This window comes from Thalassophryne amazonica, chromosome 20 (assembly GCF_902500255.1).
Source record: "Thalassophryne amazonica chromosome 20, fThaAma1.1, whole genome shotgun sequence".
Taxonomy (NCBI): domain Eukaryota; kingdom Metazoa; phylum Chordata; class Actinopteri; order Batrachoidiformes; family Batrachoididae; genus Thalassophryne; species Thalassophryne amazonica.
In genome coordinates, this window is record NC_047122.1 from 53,164,534 (window position 1) to 53,183,421 (window position 18,888).

General features: G+C 39.0%; 2 protein-coding genes across 2 annotated transcripts in view; one reads left to right on the forward strand and one right to left on the reverse strand.

The window, feature by feature from the left end:
* The window catches only part of wipf3 (WAS/WASL interacting protein family member 3), a 29,989-nt gene extending 20,217 nt beyond the window's left edge, over nt 1–9,772 (forward strand). Inside the window, exons 9-10 of the mRNA XM_034160506.1 lie at nt 3,037–3,040; nt 9,760–9,772. The gene's annotated coding sequence lies outside the window, so the exon portion shown is untranslated. The remainder of the gene's footprint in view (nt 1–3,036; nt 3,041–9,759) is intronic.
* On the reverse strand, nt 931–18,291 carry LOC117501593 (peptidyl-prolyl cis-trans isomerase FKBP14-like). The gene is made up of 4 exons (XM_034160507.1): nt 17,973–18,291; nt 15,686–15,837; nt 7,291–7,418; nt 931–3,951 (listed from the first exon to the last, which is right to left on the reverse strand). The coding sequence occupies exons 1-4, from the start codon at nt 18,164–18,166 to the stop codon at nt 3,793–3,795; spliced, it is 633 nt and encodes a 210-aa protein (XP_034016398.1). The 5' UTR covers nt 18,167–18,291; the 3' UTR covers nt 931–3,792.
* Nucleotides 18,292–18,888: the final 597 nt, after the last annotated feature.

The window sequence follows — 18,888 nt, forward strand, 5'->3', positions numbered from 1 at the left end:
ATTATCCTGCTGCAACATGAGGTGATGTTCTTGGATGTATGGCACAACAATGGGCTTCAGGATCTCGTCACGGTATCTCTGTGCATTCAAAATGCCATCAATAAAATGCACCTGTGTTCTTCGTCCATAACAGATGCCTGCCCATACCATAACCCCACCGCCACCATGGGCCACTCGATCCACAACATTGACATCAGAAAACCGCTCACCCACACGACGCCACACATGCTGTCTGCCATCTGCCCTGAACATTGTGAACCGGGATTCATCCGTGAAGAGAACACCTCTCCAACGTGCCAAACGGCAGCGAGTGTGAGCATTTGCCCACTCAAGTCGGTTACGACGACGAACTGGAGTCAGGTCGAGACCCCGATGAGGACGACGAGCATGCAGATGAGCTTCCCTGAGACGGTTTCTGACAGTCTGACAGCGGTTGTGAGGCTGGTTGGATGTACTGCCAAATTCTCTGAAACGCCTTTGGAGACGGCTTATGGTAGAGAAATGAACATTCAATACACGAGCAACAGCTCTGGTTGACATTCCTGCTGTCAGCATGTCAATTGCACGCTCCCTCAAATCTTGCGACATCTGTGGCATTGTGCTGTGTGATAAAACTGCACCTTTCAGAGTGGCCTTTTATTGTGGGCAGTCTAAGGCACACCTGTGCACTAATCATGGTGTCTAATCAGCATCTTGATATGGCACACCTGTGAGGTGGGATGGATTATCTCAGCAAAGGAGAAGTGCTCACTATCACAGATTTAGACTGGTTTGTGAACAATATTTGAGGGAAATGGTGATATTGTGTATGTGGAAAAAGTTTTAGATCTTTGAGTTCATCTCATACAAAATGGGAGCAAAACCAAAAGTGTTACGTTTATATTTTTGTTGAGTGTATACTCAAAACCTGGATTAATCTTTTTAGTCACATAGCACTACTATTATTCTGAACACTACTGTATACGGGCTCCACAGTCAAACGCACTGAATTTAACCTGACATGTTAGACACAGTGTGAAACTTTTTTTTTTTTTTGTGGTTACAAACTTTAATGTTTCTGAGACACCTTTTTCGGTGACATATATTTAGAACATTTTAGTTTTGCAACAGCTTTATTGTTGAACATGTTTTTTTTCAGACTGTACAGTTTTTAAAAACGCCCCCAGATCGCTAGTTGGCATCGTTTATGGTCGGAACTACGGTATCTGAACGTCTTCGACTTTTGTTCATGATTAATGAAAACATTCTTGGCAAATGCTTTCGTCCATGTTGCGCCAGTGCAAGAATTTCACCTCTAGTGGCACAATAAGAATTGTGAGTGCGTGTAGTTTGTTTCCAGCGGCGATCCAAAATGGCGGCCATAACTAAACGGAAGTGACGTAGGCCCGACCGTACCTATAGATTTATTTCCTTTTCAGCAATTTCTCTCTCAAAGGTAAGCACACTCAAGTCTGATTGCTAACAATGATTAAATATAAGGGTGTAAAAAAAAGTGAACCGTGTACTTTATGTTTGTAACAATAACTATCTTACTTTCAACAGTCATATATGTGATGGAAATGTATTCTACTCACTCAGGCAAATGAATGTTAACCCTGAGATTCAAACATCATTCTACATAAAATGGTGCTGTATTTTATATGAGAAAACATAATTGATGATTTTTTTAAAGAATGTATCTTTGAGATTGCAAATGTTTTGTGATCCAGCAATACAGCATATCAGCTTTAAATCACACTGAGCTGTTATCTTTATGACTTTCTGCTCTCACTAAAAACAGTGCCACCTGCTGGTTAAAACTACAAAGTATTACAAATAAACAGTATTTTGTATAAAAAGGTGACCAAATCATTTTATTGCTCACATATGTGCAGATATCTGATAAACACAATCTGTTATAAACTAGATCTCAGTTACTAATATACATTCACATTAATGTAAAAAAGAATATTACCAAAAGGTAGAAAAACTATTAGAATCTGTTCATCTGTGAAAAATGTTTTTAATTAATCACTTAAAAATAACAGGCACATCTGCTAAGTTTCCATTTTCTATTCACCTGATCTCTTGCTGGATTGCATTTCCTTACAACCAACTGTGCAAGGAAAGACAATTTAGAAAAGCATTTAAAATATTTGAGAAACGACACAACAAATCCATGTTTTGGAGAAGAGAACAGAATATTCTTTCACGGTGACACACTGGAACCTCTCCAGCTTTTAACACAATTCTTTTACATTGTGCACTGAGAAAAGCTTCAGCCCACAAAAATCCAAAAACAAACCACTGGATGGAAGACATCCTTCCATAGTTGACACTGCAATATACAGCACATGTTCCCAAAACACCTTTTTTTGGCTGTTTCCCTCAGGAGTAATTAATGGCAATAAGTAGAAGGACACCTGATAGAGCGTTTACCTCCACCAAGGCCCCACAGTCCCATTTAAGATGGAAACCAAAATGCAATCCTTAGTCGCCACCAGATCCGGATTATCTCGATCCGGACCAAAGTACACCTATGGATGGACAACCACCATGAGACCCTGAAGATTCATCTTTGATCCTGACCATGACCTTGACTCTTATTGCTCAACTTTGTATCAGGCTGTTGACCTGTTATCCTGGTCTGCATTCCTAATCAACCATTTGTGATCCTGATCCCTGTTCTTTGACCACGATCACTGAACTTTGATCCGTAATGGCGACCTTTGATTCTGATAATAAGCCTTTGATCCTCATCCCCGTTTTTGAGCCTGATCACTGAACTTTGATCCTTGATGATCTTTGATTCTGATCAACCTTTGATCCTCATCCCCGTTTTTGAGCCTGATCACTGAACTTTGATCCTTAATGCTGACCTCTGATTTTGATCATTGACCTTTGATCCTTATCCCTGCTTTTTGAGGCTGATCACTGAACTTTGATCCTTAATGCTGATCTTTGATTCTGCTCATTGACCTTTAATCCTCATCCCTGCTTTCTGATCCTGATCACTGAACTTTGATCCTTAATGCTGATGTTTGATTCTGCCAGCAGACCTGTACAGTCACCTTTGACTATGACCACTGAACTTTAATCCTTAATGCTGACCTTTGATTGTGATCACTGATCTTTGCACAGGATAATTGACCTTTGATTCTGATTACTGAACTATGATGTTGATCATGCTCCTATAATCTTTGCCTTGTGATTCTGTTCATGTTTCATGATGTTCCTGACTGTCGATCTTAATTGCTGAACATTGAGCCTAAGGTCTGACTGCTTTGATCCTTTAATCAGGATCACAGATCGGCATGTAGGCTAAAATACATGGTCTGTCCCTGAGGTAATAACTGCAGGTATGCCACTATTAGCAATGTGCTAATGTCCATGCTGACACATGGATTACTATCACTCAAACGGAATGAAACAAATGAATATGAGCAGATATTCCTGGGCTGTTCCTGCTTTGAAAAAGTGGAATTTAAAATATGAGAAAAGCCTGTTAAACTGTCCACCAGACCACAGGTGATTCATTTTAGATTATTCCCATGTTCGTGTACAATTTCTAAAATACCTAAAATTATAACATGAGCCTTTTGCCCAATGACCACTGGGACAGGGTCCAGCTCCCCTGTGACCTTTAGCTGGAATGAACCAGTTTGGAAAATGGACGGATGGATAATAACATGACTATTTTACTGCAAATATGTGTTGTTACACCAGATTTCAAATTGGATTTGTTATCATTTTAATCTTTAAAAAAAGTACAGGAAAACAGAACTGCACAATAACAGATGAAACGGAGCAACTTCAAAGTTCATCGTGTTTGTACGTAAACTCTCTGGAGGATATGAAGCCGTCTTTGTTCTCATCTTCCTTGGCAAAGATGTCTTCCACCATGTTCTCATGTAGTGTGTCGTTAGGGGGGTAGCCGTGACGCTCAAACTCCTTCCTCAGGTATTCTTTCACCTGCCAGATGGCGAGACATAATGGAGACATTGTGTGTGAAATGGACACATGGAGGAATCCGTCACACAATCCAGGTTCATCCCATCTCAAAGACATTTGGAACTTGTGCTTCAAAATAATAATTATGAAATGTAGGTGCTGATATCAGATCGAAGGTTGGACTGAAAAACTCCTTTGTCCCTCAGGCCATCAGACTGAGGGACAGTGTAGACTGAGGGGTCCCCTGAAGGACAGACTCCTCCCTCAGAGGGAGGAGGAGCACCAGGAAGACAAAGGACGGGAAGGAGAGGAACAGCAGTAGTCAGCAAACCAGTAGTGAGCAGTATTTCTGGTATTTATATTTGCATATTGTTTAATTTCACTTTTGATACTCTGTGTGCTTCTTACCCTGTGTGCTGCTATACAGTGCTGCTAGAACCTCAATTTCCCTGAGGGAGTCTTCCCAAGGGATTAATAAAGTTCTATCTAATCTAAATCACTGGTTATTTTTCTTCTTGAACTCAATAAGTGATGATCAGATTATGATAAATTTTTAATTTTATCTCAGTCTTCAGCTTCATTAATGCTGTGAGACACTGTGGGTTTTCCTTTTCTGTCTTTTCTGAAGTATTTACACTTTATGACATCACTGATCAGAATAAAATTTTTAATCCTCAACGGCCGTTAATACCCTGGCAAAAATACGTGCTCTCTGACTCCGCCCGTTCTTTTTCTGCCATGAGGATTGTGGTGGGAAAAGTGACCTGGTGACTTATCTAAACTGACCACTTTTGCAATAAGCGAAAACTAATGTAAATCAATAAAACTAATCCAGAAAGTGAGGGGAAAAAAAACCAAAACAATCTTTCCACTTATCACATTAGATGTGTGTGTGTGTGTGTGTGTGTGTTTGCTGGCGACAATCCCAGTGTACATTGAGCAATAACTGGAGTACAGCCTGGGCACATCACCATGTCATCACGTATAAAAAAGAAGAAAAAAAAAAAAACATTTATCCATCAAATTAATGAATTATAGATTATTAATGGAAGAGGTAAATCCTGCACTTTTGGTTTATCCCATTTTTACTCAAGGTGACTACAGCAGATTAGCGATTAGATTAGATAGAACTTTATTGATCCCTCGTGGGCAGACTCCCTCAGAGAAACTGAGGTTCCAGCGGCATTGTATAGACGCCTTTACGGTGTCAAATCTCGCACGTAATCATGTTCTCGCTGGGGAGGCTGAGATTTCGTTGTCAGTGTAAACAAGCGTTTGCAGCAACTTGTTTGCAAGATTGACTTGTTATGGAGGTGAGTTCAATCAAAATATGTATTTAGGTGTTATATATTTATTTAAAAAAGCGTGTTGTTGTTGTTAGGGTTGTGTGTCGGGAACCAGTTCTTTTCGGGTATCCTTAAGAAATGATTCGATCCATCAGCATCAATAGCCTTTTTGCTTAATGATTCCCTTATTGGTCCTTCAAAGTGGCCGTTGTTTTTGAAGGTGTTTGTCAGGAAAATGATCATTTCTGTATATTGATTACAGACCCTGCAGCGGGCCTGTATAATCAACCATTTCTGCAGCGCGGCTTTGCTTTAACCCTTGAATCAATGAAGCAGTGCTTCGAGCTTTGATCTGCTGCTTCGTTGGTTCTTTGTTTTATTTCGCTTTATCTTAATTTTTAAAACCCTAAAGATCATATGTCTGTGAGTAATATTTACCTTTTTTTTAATGTTAAACCGAGCTGTTATGGTCTTCTGAAACATTTGATAGATGTATTTTATAACTTAAAAATGGGACTGATGCTCACGTGTTAGCATGTCTATAGCATTTTCAATGTTAAAGTTAGCATTAAGCTGAGCCATTATCAAGCCTTCCTCTCCAGCGCACAAAGGATTCTGGGATACTCTAAAACCATGAATAGCTGCACACAGGGTAAGAAGCACACAGACTATCAAAAGTGAAAGTAAAAAAGAAAAACAATATGCAAATATAAATACCAGAAATACTGCTCACTACTGGCCTACTCACTACTACTGTTCCTCTCCTTCCCGTCCTCTGTCTTCCTGTTACTCCTCCTCCCCCTGAGTGAGGAGTTGCACAGTCTGATGGCCTGAGGGACAAAGGAGTTTTTCAGTCTGTTGGTCCTGCACTTGGGAAGGAGCAGCCTGTGGCTGAAGAGGCTCATCTTGTTGCTGATGACAGTGTGCAGAGGGTGACTGGTATCATCCATAATGTCCAGCAGTTTGTCCAGTGTTCTCCGCCACCATCACCAGAGAGTCCAGCTTCATGCCAACCAGAGCCAGCCTGCCTGATCAGTTTGTCCAGCCTGGATGTGTCCTCCTTGGATGTGCTATAGATCAAGAAGTACAAAGAGACCGGGTATGTGTGGCCTCAAACTGGGGACCTTCTGGTTTGGAGGAAACCATACTAACTGCTTGAGTTCAAATAGTGCCGGGCTTATCCCTGGATTCCGTAGCATGACGTAGATAAGAATCTAGGACACCAGTCCATCGCAGATGGAATTTCTCAGGTGAGGTCAAATTTGTCAAAGGTCAATAATTTTTAAGTTTTTCCACTCAGATTTGATCCAAATGTAGCACATATGTTGAGGTGGGGTTGGAATTGCACAGCAAGGTCAAATTTACCAAACGTTAATCACTGGAGTGAAGGTCATGTCTGCTTGTGTGTTTATTGGCCTACTCCTTGAAGGTCCTTTGACTGATTATTAAATGTAGGTATGTCAATGAAGGTTGACCCAGGAGTTGCTCTTTAAGAATTAATTTTGACCCAATTTGGACCAAATATGGTACAAACATACAGATAAGCCGTGGATATCAGAATTATCTTGGGAAGGTCAGCCAGAGGTCAATCATTTGGGTTCTGCTGAAGGTCACTGGGGTCAAATGTCAGATTTCCATATAGCCCTGACCGTCTTCATGCCCAAGGGTACTATTACAGAGTAAAATCAAAGATGCAATAAATTAAAATTTTTGTCAACTTTGTTCCACAGCTGTTTAACTTGTTTTTTTGTGACAGTGACCCTCAGCAAAGGCACTGCTGTGCTTAATCTGTTGACAGTGGCGATTCTGGTCTGTTTGGGCCAGAGGCACATATTAGCAGGTGGTTTCTCCAACAAGCGTTCATCACAATTATGTTTTAGTGTAGGTCAAAGTTTAAAAATGTCCTCTTATGTAGGGCGCCCCCTATGGGTTGCTGTGAACCCCCATGGGCCCCAAGCAGTTGCCTGTCTTACCTGTTGGCAAGTCACACCTCTGTCTGTAGGAGAGGATGGTGCACTGATGGACCTAAAGACAAAATATTCAGAATAATGAATATGAAATACTCATTTTATACCTCATGCTTGGAGAGCTTCCAGTCGTCGTTGAGGTCCATCTCCTGGAAGGACTCATGCGACCTCGGCCCATGTCTGATCTCAAGCACCTCGATGATGAAAGTTAAGGTGCTTTCAGGTGGAATTTTACCTGACCAACAATACAGAAAGAACTTTAAACTGAGATTGGATATCACCTGACATAAAACATACTCCAGGAATCACGAGATTCCCAGGTACAAAGCTTACCAATGTCTATATACCCTACAGCATTATGTTGACATGGTGCGTTTGAATACTGATGGGTTATATTATACAAGGACATCTATAATATGTATAACATAGTTAATGGTTTTAATAACTTCTTTGTTAATATTGGACCTGACTTGGCAGCAAAAATTCCCCATGGTTGTAACAAGGAGCAGGAATCACTCATAAAATCAATCCAAACACAATGTTTCTCTCCAGTGTTAGTGAAGCCGAAATACAGATATTGTTAATAAATGTAAAATAAAAAATCAACTGACTGTTATGACATAGATATGAAGCTAGTAAAAACAATAATCAAAAGCATATCAAAACCCTTGACTCATATATGTAACTTGTCATTCAACTGGGACATTCCCGATCAAAATGAGATGGCAAAAGTATTCCACTATACAAAAATGAAATAAACATATCTTCACAAACTACAGACCGGTCCTCTCTACTTCCACAATTTTCCAAAATTTAGAAAAAGCTTTTTAACAACAGGTTAGGATCCTTTATAGAAAAATATAACATAATTAACGAATGTCACTATGGGTTTAGGTCTGGTAGGTCAACTTCACTTGCAATAATTGAAGCAATAGAAGAGATTACAAACACCTTAGATAGTAAAAACTATATAGTTGGAATATTGATTGATTTAAAGAAAGCGTTTGACACACAATCACTCAATTCTACTCAATAAATTGGAAAGATATGGTATCAGGGGAGTGGCTTGGGACTGGATTCAAAGCTATTTAACGGAGAGACATCAGTTTGTGCAGATGGGTGCATTTAAATCTGGGTGTTTGGGCATCCCTTGTGGGGTCCCACAGGGACCCATACTGGGTCCACATTTTTTTAATCTTTATATAAATGACATTTAATGTGTCACAATTATTAAAATTATTATTATTTGCAGATGATACCAATATATTCTATTCCAGTGATAACTATAGCAAACTTATTAATGTGGTAAATACTGAATTAATTAAGCTGAAAACTTGGTTGAATATTAATAAATTATCCATAAATATAAAAAAGACTAAAGTCATGTTTTTTGGAAATCATAATGTCAATTCTAATTTACCAATAAATATAGACGGTGTCGAAATAGATAAAGTGTCAGAAGTCAAAATTTTTAGGGATAACCATCGATAGTAAATTAAGCTGGAAGTCTCATATCAGCCACATACATAAAAAAGTTTCCAAGAATGTCTCTATTATGTACAAAGCAAAATATTTTCTGGATCATAATGCATTATATTTATTGTATTGTTCTTTAATCTCTCCTTACTTAACATATTGTATAGAAATCTGGGGTAACAATTACAAAAGTTTGCTACATCCCCTCTGTATATCCAAAAGCGGGCAATAAGAATCATCTATAAGGTAGGATATCTTGATCACACAAATAGTCTATTTTTGCAATCCAAATTGTTGAAAATGCCAGATCTGGTTAATTTTCACACTGCACAATTATTATATAAAGCCAGTAAAAACTCATTACCCAGTAATATTCTGAGTCTCTTCGCCCAGAGAGAAGGAAGCTATAACTTGAGGGGATGTGGTAACTTTAAAGTCAAGGCAGTGAGAAGTACCAGGAAAAGTTTGTGTGTCCGTGTGTGGCATTAAGCTGTGGAATAGTTTGGCACCTCAGCTCAAGCGATGTCCTAACATCCATCAATTCAAAAAAAGATACAAAGAAATGGTTCTGTTGAAATACATGAATGAGGAGAGAGGTGCGTGATCGTCACGTTTTATTTATTTCTAGTTAATTTCTTTGCTTTTTTGCCTTGTCAGCAATAAAAGGGGTCTCGCTAGGACACACAAACTTTCATAAAATATGGAATTATCCTGTACACATAAATTTATCATAGCTATAATTGTAAACTATATTATAAAAAAAATGATAATAATGATAATAAAATCTTACTATATGTTTGTTAATATAATAGATGTTAACATATTTGCATAATACCTGTTATTGCCGGTGTCGTAACCATGGTCAAAGTATTATTTTTATACATCAGAAGAAGAAGAATTTTAAATTCTATTCCTGTTAATTCTAGAATAGAATTTAAAATTATTCTTCTTACTTATAAGGTTTTGAATAATCAGGTCCCATCTTATCTTAGGGACCTCATAGTACCATATCACCCCAATAGAGCGCTTCGCTCTCAGACTGCAGGCTTACTTGTAGTTCCTAGGGTTTGTAAGAGTAGAATGGGAGGCAGAGCCTTCAGCTTTCAGGCTCCTCTCCTGTGGAACCAGCTCCCAATTCGGATCAGGGAGACAGACACCCTCTCTACTTTTAAGATTAGGCTTAAAACTTTCCTTTTTGCTAAAGCTTATAGTTAGGGCTGGATCAGGTGACCCTGAACCATCCCTTAGTTATGCTGCTATAGACTTAGACTGCTGGGGGTTCCCATGATGCACTGAGTGTTTCTTTCTCTTTTTGCTCTGTATGCACCACTCTGCATTTAATCATTAGTGATTGATCTCTGCTCCCCTCCACAGCATGTCTTTTTCCTGGTTCTCTCCCTCAGCCCCAACCAGTCCCAGCAGAAGACTGCCCCTCCCTGAGCCTGGTTCTGCTGGAGGTTTCTTCCTGTTAAAAGGGAGTTTTTCCTTCCCACTGTCGCCAAGTGCTTGCTCACAGGGGGTCGTTTGACCGTTGGGGTTTTACAGAATTATTGTATGGCCTTGCCTTACAATATAAGCGCCTTGGGGCAACTGTTTGTTGTGATTTGGCGCTATATAAATAAAATTGATTGATTGACATCATGATGTAGTTGAAATGCTAGTCAAATCTTCTATTGATGGATGATGGTAATAACTTAGAGAGGGGGAAACATGTATATGTATGTATGTATATATGTATGCGTATATATATATGTGTATGTGTGTGTATGTATGTATGTGTAATATATATATATATATATATATATATTATATGTATTGTGTGATGTGTGATGTATAATATGTATGTATATGTGGGTGTGTTATGTAGTATACCTCACATTAAACTCAACACTTTTGGTTTTGCTCCCATTTTGTATGCGATCAACTCAAAGATCTAAAAACTTTTTCCACATACACAATATCACCATTTCCCTCAAATATTGTTCACAAATCAGTCTAAATCTGTGATAGTGAGCACTTCTCCTTTGCTGAGATAATCCATCCCACCTCACAGGGTGCCATTACAAGATGCTGATTAGACACCATGATTAGTGCACAGGTGTGCCTTAGACTGCCCACAATAAAAGGCCACTCTGAAAGGTGCAGTTTTATCACACAGCACAATGCCACAGATGTCGCAAGATTTGAGGGAGCGTGCAATTGGCATGCTGACAGCAGGAATGTCCAACCAGAGCTGTTGCTCGTGTATTGAATGTCATTTCTCTACCATAAGCTGTCTCCAAAGGCATTTCAGAGAATTTGGCAGTACATCCAGCCAGCCTCACAACCGCAGACCACGTGTAACCACACCAGCCCAGGACCTCCACATCGAGCATGTTCACCTCCAAGATTGTCTGAGACCAGCCACTCAGACAGCTGCTGAAACAATCGGTTTGCATAAGCAAAGAATTTCTGCACAAACTGTCAGAAACCGTCTCAGGGAAGCTCATCTGCATGCTCGTCGTCCTCATCGGGGTCTCGACCTGACTCCAGTTCGTCATCGTAACCGACTTGAGTGGGCAAATGCTCACATTCGCTGGCGTTTGGCACGTTGGAGAGGTGTTCTCTTCACGGATGAATCCCGGTTCACACTGTCCAGGGCAGATGGCAGACAGCGTGTGTTGGCGTCTTGTGGGTGAGCGGTTTTCTGATGTCAATGTTGTGGATCGAGTGGCCCATAGGTGGCGGGTGGGGTTATGGTATGGGCAGGCAGTCTGTATGGACGAAGAACACAGGTGCAGTTTATTGATGGCATTTTGAATGCACAGAGATACCGTGACGAGATCCTGAGGCCCATGTTGTGCCAACATCCAAGAACCTCACCTCATGTTGCAGCAGGATAATGCACGGTCCCATGTTGCAAGGAGCTGTACACAATTCTTGGAAGCTGAAAATGTCCAGTTCTTGGATGGCTGGCATACTCACAGACATGTCACCCATTGAGCATGTTTGGGAATGCTCTGGACCGGGTATACGACAGCGTGTACCAGTTCCTGCAATATCCAGCAACTTCACACAGCCATTGAAGAGGAGCAGGACCACAATTCCACAGGCCACAATTGACAACCTGATCAACTCTATGCGAAGGAGAGTGTTGCACTGCATGAGGCAAATGGTGGTCACACACCAGATACTGACTAGTATCCCCCCCCCCCCCCAATAAAACAAAACTGCACCTTTCAGAGTGGCCTTTATGTGTACAGTCTAAGGCACACCTGTGCCACTAATCATGGTGTCTAATCAGCATCTTGTATGGCACACCTGTGAGGTGGGATGGATTATCTCAGCAAAGGAGAAGTTGCTCACTATCACAGATTTAGACTGGTTTGTGAACAATATTTGAGGGAAATGGTGATATTGTGTATGTGGAAAAGTTTTAGATCTGTGAGTTCATCTCATACAAAATGGGAGCAAACCAAAAGTGTTGCGTTTATATTTTTGTTGAGGTACATATATGTATATTTATGTTACATTTATATAAATATGTACATATGTAAGTTTATTGATACATAAAAAGACTTTCCCTTTTCTTCCTCCTTGTTTCCCCCTCTTACATCACTTACATATTATCACCAGATCAGGGTCGGCAAGTGGGGGTCTCGTTGCTCAAAGGTCTCCCCCTTCTGCCAGCAGACTCCAAAACCTTGTCTTTTAATGCAGAGCCTAGGACATTCAGCAAAGGGTGGACCTGTGTCAGGGGGCGACCCCTCTCTGGCAGCAGGTTTACAAAATACTTTGCATCTTTTAATGCACCACACACATGACAAACGGGGAAGGAGGGGAAGGGGAAAAAAAAGAAAAGAAAATAATAATAATGATAATGATAAATTAATAAAAAAGTTAAGGTAATTAAATTAATAAAATAAAATGAATGTAGCATAATTGTATATATGAATATGTATTATGTGATTTTGTGTAATCTATATATATATATATTATATATATATATATAGAGAGAGAGAGAGAGGAGAGAGAGAGAGAGAATTACCATCGACACACAAGAATAGTCCTTTTAAATAGTCATTTTCTGAGTAAATGTGGGGAATTTATTGACATATGAAAATGGCTTAAGGAATGACACCAGCAATATCAATTAAAAAAATGGTAGTAATAATAATAATAGAAATAAAAAAATAAAAAATTTTTTTTGACAATAATTAGTCATTATTACTGTCTATTATGGTGGGGATTGTTTTTATTATTATTATATTATATTATAGATACTCATCATAATATGATATCAATTACATAGTAATAAAAAAGGAATATTGGTCACACTCGGTAGTCGTAATAACGTATGGGTATTTGGGGGTGGGATTAAATAAGTTCGTCTTCATCCCACCCCTTTTCGGGTTAAGTGCGCGGGTATGTTTGTATCTCCTGTTCTTTTCAACCCAATGTGGGTAAATGTAGATGTCAAAGAAATGCTTATTTTGTAAAACTCAAAATAAATGATCAATCAGTCAATATGTATGTATATATGTATATGCATATATGTAGTATGTATGTGTATATATGTATACATGTGTGTGTGTGTGTGTGTATATGTGTAGGGGTATGTATATGTATGTGTAGGTATAAATGTATGTATGTGTATATATATGTAGTGTATATTTATTTATGTGTTAGTGGGTATGTATATAGGTATATATGTGAGTGTGTATAAGTGTATATATGTATATAATGTGTGTGTATGTATGTACGTATACAGGTATATATGCACAGCCCAAGCAGAGGGTCACCCCCTAGAGCCTGGTCTGCTTGAGGTTTTCTTCCTAGAGGGAGTTTTTCCTCACCACAGTTGCCTAGTGCTTGCTTCTGGGGGTCAGCAGGGTTAATATGGAGTGACTTGGGCCACGTTTGCTGTGATTTGGCGCTTTATACATAACATACTTATACATGAATTGAAATGTTATTGAATATTGAAGTGTATGTCTGTGTTGATATGTAGTGTTTTGTGAATTTGTGTATATGTTGTTATGACTGTTATAATTGTTGGACTCATTCTAGCAGGGGTGGGCGTTGATAAGCTTGGCTTCTGCCCACACCCTTTCGGACTCACAGGCTTGTTTATATAACATTCATATTATTGGTATGTTTCTGTTCTTTCGGATTTGTGTGTGTGCCGAATAAATCCATTCATTCATTCATTCATTCATTCATATAGTAAAGAAAATGACAGCTGTGTATGTGGTTGACGTAATGGAGAAGCATCTAACGCTAATAACATACATGTTAGAATTTTGAGAATTGTGCATCAACAAATTAGTCTCCTGTTGAGACAAGGCAAATACACAATACATGTTTGATTAGTTACAAAAGACTTTCAAGTTCAAAATAAGTGCATCTAATAAGACAGTAGTGATGATAACAACATGTTACTACTTGCATTGCCTCAGTGCAAAGCAGAAGAAAGTATAGTGCCACCAGCAGGTCTGGGGTGGACAAGATCTGCAAGGACCAATGCTGCATGCAGTGTGCAAGACCACATGCATGTGAACACACATGACACCTTAACTACTAGGGATGCAGTTAGCATCAACTGCATATCCTAATACACAGTCTCTTTACATGGTTTGTCAGTAGCAAACACCACCATATCCATGTGACAGTGTGTGTTATAACTATACATGCATGCCCCACAACTGGAAATCTATTCATTCTTACAAAACTTTGATCTCTCTTGCAAGTATGAAGAAGCAGTGTTTGGTTAGTGCTAGAGAAATTATATAATGAGGGATTAATAAGAGGCAAATCTCCCCTCTATATTTTGGTAATCTGTAAAACCAAATAGGTTTGTCTGGCATAATATTTTGAGACAACTATTAACTCAAACCAATGAGGTAAAGTAAATTCAAATGATTCAACCATTAAAACTCATTTTAAGTTAAGTTAATGAGGATAATAATGTAATGTCTTAAAAAAATAATTTTCATAGCTAGTGAGACAGACACATTAAATTAGTTGATGACTATTATGAATGAATGAATGAATGCAATAGACTGTATTGCTCAGAATCTAAGACAACACTCCTTTTTCTAAGGCATATATTCAAAAAACAGAATGACCACAGTAAGCTTTTCTGACTGTTGACATTTTTCAATGGTCTTTTTGTGGTCCCCAACTTCTTAACATTACTCTTTCACAGTTAATTCATGTTTGCTTGAGAGGTTTGATGACTCTGATCTATTTATAGCCATTAGTTAAAGTTTGCATCATAACATCCACTGTGTACATCTAGTGTTCCTATAAATAACAATTAAAAAAATTACATCTGGGTTTGTTTCTATGGCATCAATGAAAAGCTAACTATAAGATTATAATGCACATGGTGATAAAACAAATATCACTCACTAGCAACACTTAAACTGTCCAATTGCTTCCACAAAATGTTTCAGTTATGTAGGGCACACTTGTTTCCTGGTTCTTTAGTGCCACCTGCTGTTGAGGATGTATGACATGTAAAATTCAACACTGACTATAAGATGACTTGATTTTTTTTTCCAGATGAATTCTCAACATCAAGAAATCTTCATAGCTTACATGCTGAAGAATACTTAAAAGATTAAGTTCATTAATATAAATGTACCAAGTTTTTTATGCAAATGCAATAATTGTTGGTGGTTAATTTTTTTGGACTGAACTTTCTTAATTGGCTCGAGATAATCTGTTACTCCTAAATGTTTGAATTGAAGTAACTTCTCAGGTTTTACAGATTAAAAGTGCTTTACTGTCATAGTAAAGGTTCGCTAAAAACACATGGGAAAGATGTTATTGGTTAGTGTGGTGTGCGCTTACCAAGACAAAGCCTAGTAATATTGACATGCTCCACTGTCCTATAATGTTATTCAAAAGAAATCAGTGTTTGGACAGTTTTACACAGACAGATGCATAATGTCAATAATATAATTAATATAATATAATAATTTATCTTTACTGCAGCACGCAGTGAAACTGGCATGCATATGACTAAAACCAGAGCCATACCTTTGCCTTCCTTTCCATAGGCCAGGGCTGGAGGTATGATAAGTTTCCTCTTCTCTCCAGAGCACATGTCCTGCAGGCCTTTGTCCCAACCTTTAATCACTTCCCTGATGCCCAGTGTAAACCAAACTGGCTGTTTGTCCCCGTGGCTACGACTTGTAGACAGACAGAGAGCACATGAGGTTAAAATATCTGGTCAAACCTTTCAAAAAATTTGATAAATGTTCAGGTCCACCAGAGAGCATCTTCAAGCCCAAGATCCAGGCTCTCAATGGTATCCTGGACTGTATGCTGTGAAAATGTCAAACTTGTAGAGAGATTCACTTATCTCTGTAGGTGCACTGATGTGTCTGGATCAGACACTTTCAAGACTTTATGGAGTAATGAGGTCGCTGGACAGAGATGTTTGGCGATGATACCTTTGCAGGACAACAAACATCCAAGTCTTCATAGAACAGGTGCTTCCTGTCTTACTGACACTTGGGCTACATCCAAATACTCATAACGTACTGTCTAGTCGGCAAAAAGCAGTATGTCACAATCCGTAGGTTATCTGAATAGTCAGTAGGCGTTTAGTATTTGTCAAATAGTATGCAGACGATCTACTACTTCCACAGTGTACAAATGGACTACACTACACTATCGTATGATGCAGCTGGAGCCTGGTCACAGAAATTGAAAAATGTCCCAGGAAAATTCAAAGAAGATAGCAAACATTAAAAAAAAAAAAAACAGCAGAGATGTCCAACTGGCTCTGACAATGTACGAATATGGATCAGGAGTTGTTTCAAAAGTCTGTCATTGCAAATCAGAATTTTTTTGCAGCATATGGGATTATGTGCATATGTATCATCTGTAAACATCCAGGTCAAATGACAGGTGTAATGGCGGCAACGTAGTATGTCCAAATTGTGTACCTTCTGATGGGTTTCTTACTTCTGGTATGTGCGACATTAGTACTTACTAAGCATTTGGATTCAGAGTTAGTCCTCAGGTGACGAATGGATGTCTTTAGTGCTGGGAGTCTTTAGAGATCCCTTGGGTACAGGTTGAACATCTTTGGATCAAACAAGCAGTTACTTGGAGAGGACTGGTTGAGGAGAATCACTTGCATTGTGAGGGAACATCACCTACAACATTTTGACCATGTGGTGCATTTCTTTGGGCATGTTCTCACAGGCAGGTGCCTCCGTGCTGTGGACCCCAGAGAATGCCAAAAGATGACCACATTTCATCTGGGTCTAGAAGATGGTACTTTTGAGAGTTGGAGATGAAGTGGTTGCAATGCCTTGAAAAAGTATTCAACCCCTTGGGATTTTACATATTTGAATGTGTTTTTCCATTTCAAATTCAAAACATAATTCAGGCTTTTTGATAGTAAAATTTCTAAAACTATCCTCCTTAAACTCAAACTCAAAGCAAATCTCTACAACGTGACATAAATCAAATAAAAATATCAAAGACAAGCTGATGGGTTGCACAAGTAATGATGCCCTTTGGTATAACACACACATAAATAATCAGTTTTATTGCCAGTTTACTTCAGACAAGTCAGCGGATGGCAACATGAACATGGCTTTCATCACTCGTCTCCTTCTTGCACAGTAGATACCAGTCAGATTTACCAAAGTAAATCTGTCAAAGTAAATCTAACACTATACTGTTTGCATTTCTTAAAAACTGATACAAATCAACTCCAAGACATATTGGATATGACTTGGAAATGTTCACGTCCATCCGCTGACTTGGCTGAAGAAAACTGATTATTTACAGGTGTTATACCAAAGGGGATCATTACTTATGCAACCCATCATCTTGGCTTTGACACTTTTATTTAATTTATATCAAGTTGCAGACATTTGCTTTAAGGTTAAGGAGGATAATTTGGGAAATTTTAATATCAGGAAGTCTAAATTACTTTTTGTATTTGACATGGCATTAACAAATTAAAATGTGTAAAATCACAAGGAGATGAATACTTTTTCCAAGGCTTCGTATCTTCCTAGGTGGTGGTTGCCATCCAGGAACCGCCAGCTCCTCCAAATGAACCGATTTTACATAACATAACACAACTAATCCTGCAGGAGGCGCTGCGCATGATGATTGCATTCCTGCATTCGTGTCTGAAACATTAACTTTAAGTGCATTTGATCTGTAATAACAATGCATTTATATGTTAATCTTTAAAGAGCAAATATGTTATGCATATATATGTATAAACCTGTTGGAACTTTAAAAAATACCTCTTTTTTGGATCGCACAGGACTGACAAAAAAAAAAAAGAATCTACCTGGAGTGGAACATTGTCCCGTTCTCCAAATATCCCTCATGATGCACCAGAAGAATGTCTCCATACTTGGATTTGCGGTGACAGATGAAAGGTCTATGAAGGACCTGGATCTCCACGTCGGCTTCAGGCACCTTCCCCCCGTTGACAGACAGCAGCAGGGCGAAGAAGCAGCTGAGCACCGCCAGCTGCAGCATGCTGCAGCCGCACGCACGCACGCACGCCCTGCAAAACCAACAAAAAACTTACTAAATTCACCAAGTTAAAGCGGGCAGATCAGCCTCTACGTGGCAGGGACAACTTCTCCCTTCTTGCACAACTTGTTGCAGGAAGTTTTCTTCTGATTGGGCGCTTCTCCCATAAATCCCGCCCATAGACACGCCCCCTTTTACAGATTACATTTGGCGCCATAAAATCTGAAGTGTAATATTTATTAATCAGGAATCATCTGATATACACAAACCTGCAGGCAGACTACCCCCACCCCCACCCTTAATTTTTTTCATGTCATTTCCATGTTTAAGTTAAAAAAAAATAAACAGCATACAATAGAAAGCATTCACTTGTGCACCGAAACATGCAACAACATTGCAATTGATACATATGTAATTTGTGCACATAATGCACATCAATAAATAGAATTAACTAACAGTCTTGATTTGCATACAGGATTAGAGTAATGTTTTTTTTCCCCTCTCCCCATTAACAGTCATCAAGTCATAAACATTGCAACTTCGTTAAAAGATTATTGTTCAAACATTCCACTCTGCCGCCGTCAGTGTCCAGAACAGTGCTGCAGCCGGTGATGCCAAACCTCCGGGTGGTGGTGCCAGTCCCGAGCTGCTTCCCTGCAGCTTTTCTTCACGCAGAACACAAGAGGTTCCCCTCAGCACTCTGACAGTCCACCAGTTTTTTAAAA

Bases quoted from the DNA above. Each gene is read 5' to 3' on its own strand.
- LOC117501593 (XM_034160507.1), bottom strand. From the start codon at position 18,166: ATGCTGCAGCTGGCGGTGCTCAGCTGCTTCTTCGCCCTGCTGCTGTCT. The intron at 15,838-17,972 runs GTAGATTCTTTT...TCTGTCTACAAG, and splicing joins GGGACAATGTTCCACTCCAG to TCGTAGCCACGGGGACAAAC. The intron at 7,419-15,685 runs GTATGGCTCTGG...ATTGTTGGTCAG, and splicing joins CTATGGAAAGGAAGGCAAAG to GTAAAATTCCACCTGAAAGC.